This window comes from Perkinsus marinus, assembly GCF_000006405.1.
Source record: "Perkinsus marinus ATCC 50983 genomic scaffold scf_1104296946260, whole genome shotgun sequence".
Classification (NCBI taxonomy): domain Eukaryota; phylum Perkinsozoa; order Perkinsida; family Perkinsidae; genus Perkinsus; species Perkinsus marinus.
The window spans coordinates 1-1,562 of record NW_003210931.1 but is presented as its reverse complement, the minus strand read 5'-3'; the positions used below and the strand labels follow the sequence as shown (position 1 = coordinate 1,562).

The window sequence follows — 1,562 nt, the reverse complement described above, 5'->3', positions numbered from 1 at the left end:
TACCGGCTCCAACGATGGAAGCCCGACCGAGCTGCATTGGAGTAAGAGAACCCTTCACAGTGACCCTCTCACAGGAGCGGCAGACCTTCTCTTGAACAACAACCTGAAGGCTTCCAAACTAATGATCCGATATGGGCGATGTTGTACTGGGGAAATAATTCCGAAAACGGATTTCTTCGCGCACTGAGCGATTATGCGGAAAAACCTCTTACAGTAGCATCAGCCTTCCCGCAGAATGGTCCACGACTGACCTCCACGGCGGCCGTAGCAGAACCACAAACCATCTCAACCTAAACAACAACAAAATGCATAAAAACACCTCCACCGAAGATCGAACCCGGGACCTCCCGCATGGTAAACAACATTACTAACCTTCTCCTCTGCGCGCATCCTCTCATCTCGACACTCCATCGGTATAACATATTCATCCAAGCGTATCTCCGGATTCTGTCTCAATGCTCCACAAGTGAGGACCCTCCTCTCACTCTGCCTCTGTACCTACTCATAACCTCCTCCACAATAACCCTTCCGACCAACTCCCATCTCACATGCAAGTACCGCACTGACTGGGTTAACGTTATTGTTTGCATTGCGACTTGCCATCCACCATCTCCTCCAACTCGACATGCAGTACACACACCGGGCTGTGGGCGCACAGCAACCTATCATATCCCTACTCCAGAGCCGACCAGACCATGCAGGTAGCTTCCTACCTCTTTCCTCGAGTACCCTCCCCACTGCGTTGCGAACAGTACCGCGGCATCAGCTACTGTACAGGACACCATCACTCTCTCAGACTGGCACTTCAACGATATTCTATATACTCCATTATCATTCTCCGGAGGCTCCACTACTGGATCACAAGACAAGCTCTGACTAGTCTGCTGCCGCACCTAGCCATACCACACCAATGTCAACTCCCCCTCCTGTTAAACTTACTTTAATATAGCGTCTAGCAACCATCATAGTAGATGCACTCCCTCTACCCACATGATCAACCCAGGCCTGCTCCAGCGTGTGAACCGCAGAGTTAGTGCCCATCACCACATTTCGACAAGAATCAATAAAGTCGTTATCAATTCTAATCTGAGGATCTTCAAGACCCCCCCAACGGTAAGCAAACTCCTTCACAAGATCAGCATCGTCGTGCTTTATAGTAGCATCTTGTTCATCACAAGCCGCCTAAAGCGAGGACCTATCCCTCTCGAGGAAGCAACCTCACCTACCCTAACCACGTATCCACCATTTCTATTCGCAATATCAGCCGTAAGTGGCGCGCACACATGTACCATAACTTTCCCAATTCCATCCTCAACCTGATTAACACTATCACCGACCTACCCTACCCCCCATCGTCACCTCCAGAGTTCTCCTCAAGACATCAGCGTTGATATTATATTGCACTTTAGCGGCCAGTATCTGTCTTGGTGTTCCGAGACGGAGGTTACTCCCCTGCACTGTGGCATACGCCTGCCTCAGCAAACTGCCGTCCATCTCCACCTGTAAAACACATACACCCGAGCGAACAGTAGGCAGGAGAGCTCACCACTGGGTTCTCTAGT

At 50.4% G+C, this 1,562-nt stretch overlaps 1 protein-coding gene across 1 annotated transcript; it reads right to left on the bottom strand.

Annotated features, from left to right (window-relative positions):
• Positions 1 to 191: 191 nt before the first annotated feature.
• Pmar_PMAR003782 (hypothetical protein) lies at positions 192 to 1,316 on the bottom strand (the record flags this gene model as incomplete). Its single annotated transcript, XM_002779646.1, has 6 exons — positions 192 to 290; positions 373 to 498; positions 549 to 662; positions 714 to 893; positions 940 to 1,182; positions 1,227 to 1,316. Coding segments are annotated over 6 exons (852 nt in total), but the record flags the coding sequence as incomplete, so codon positions are not given.
• Positions 1,317 to 1,562: the final 246 nt, after the last annotated feature.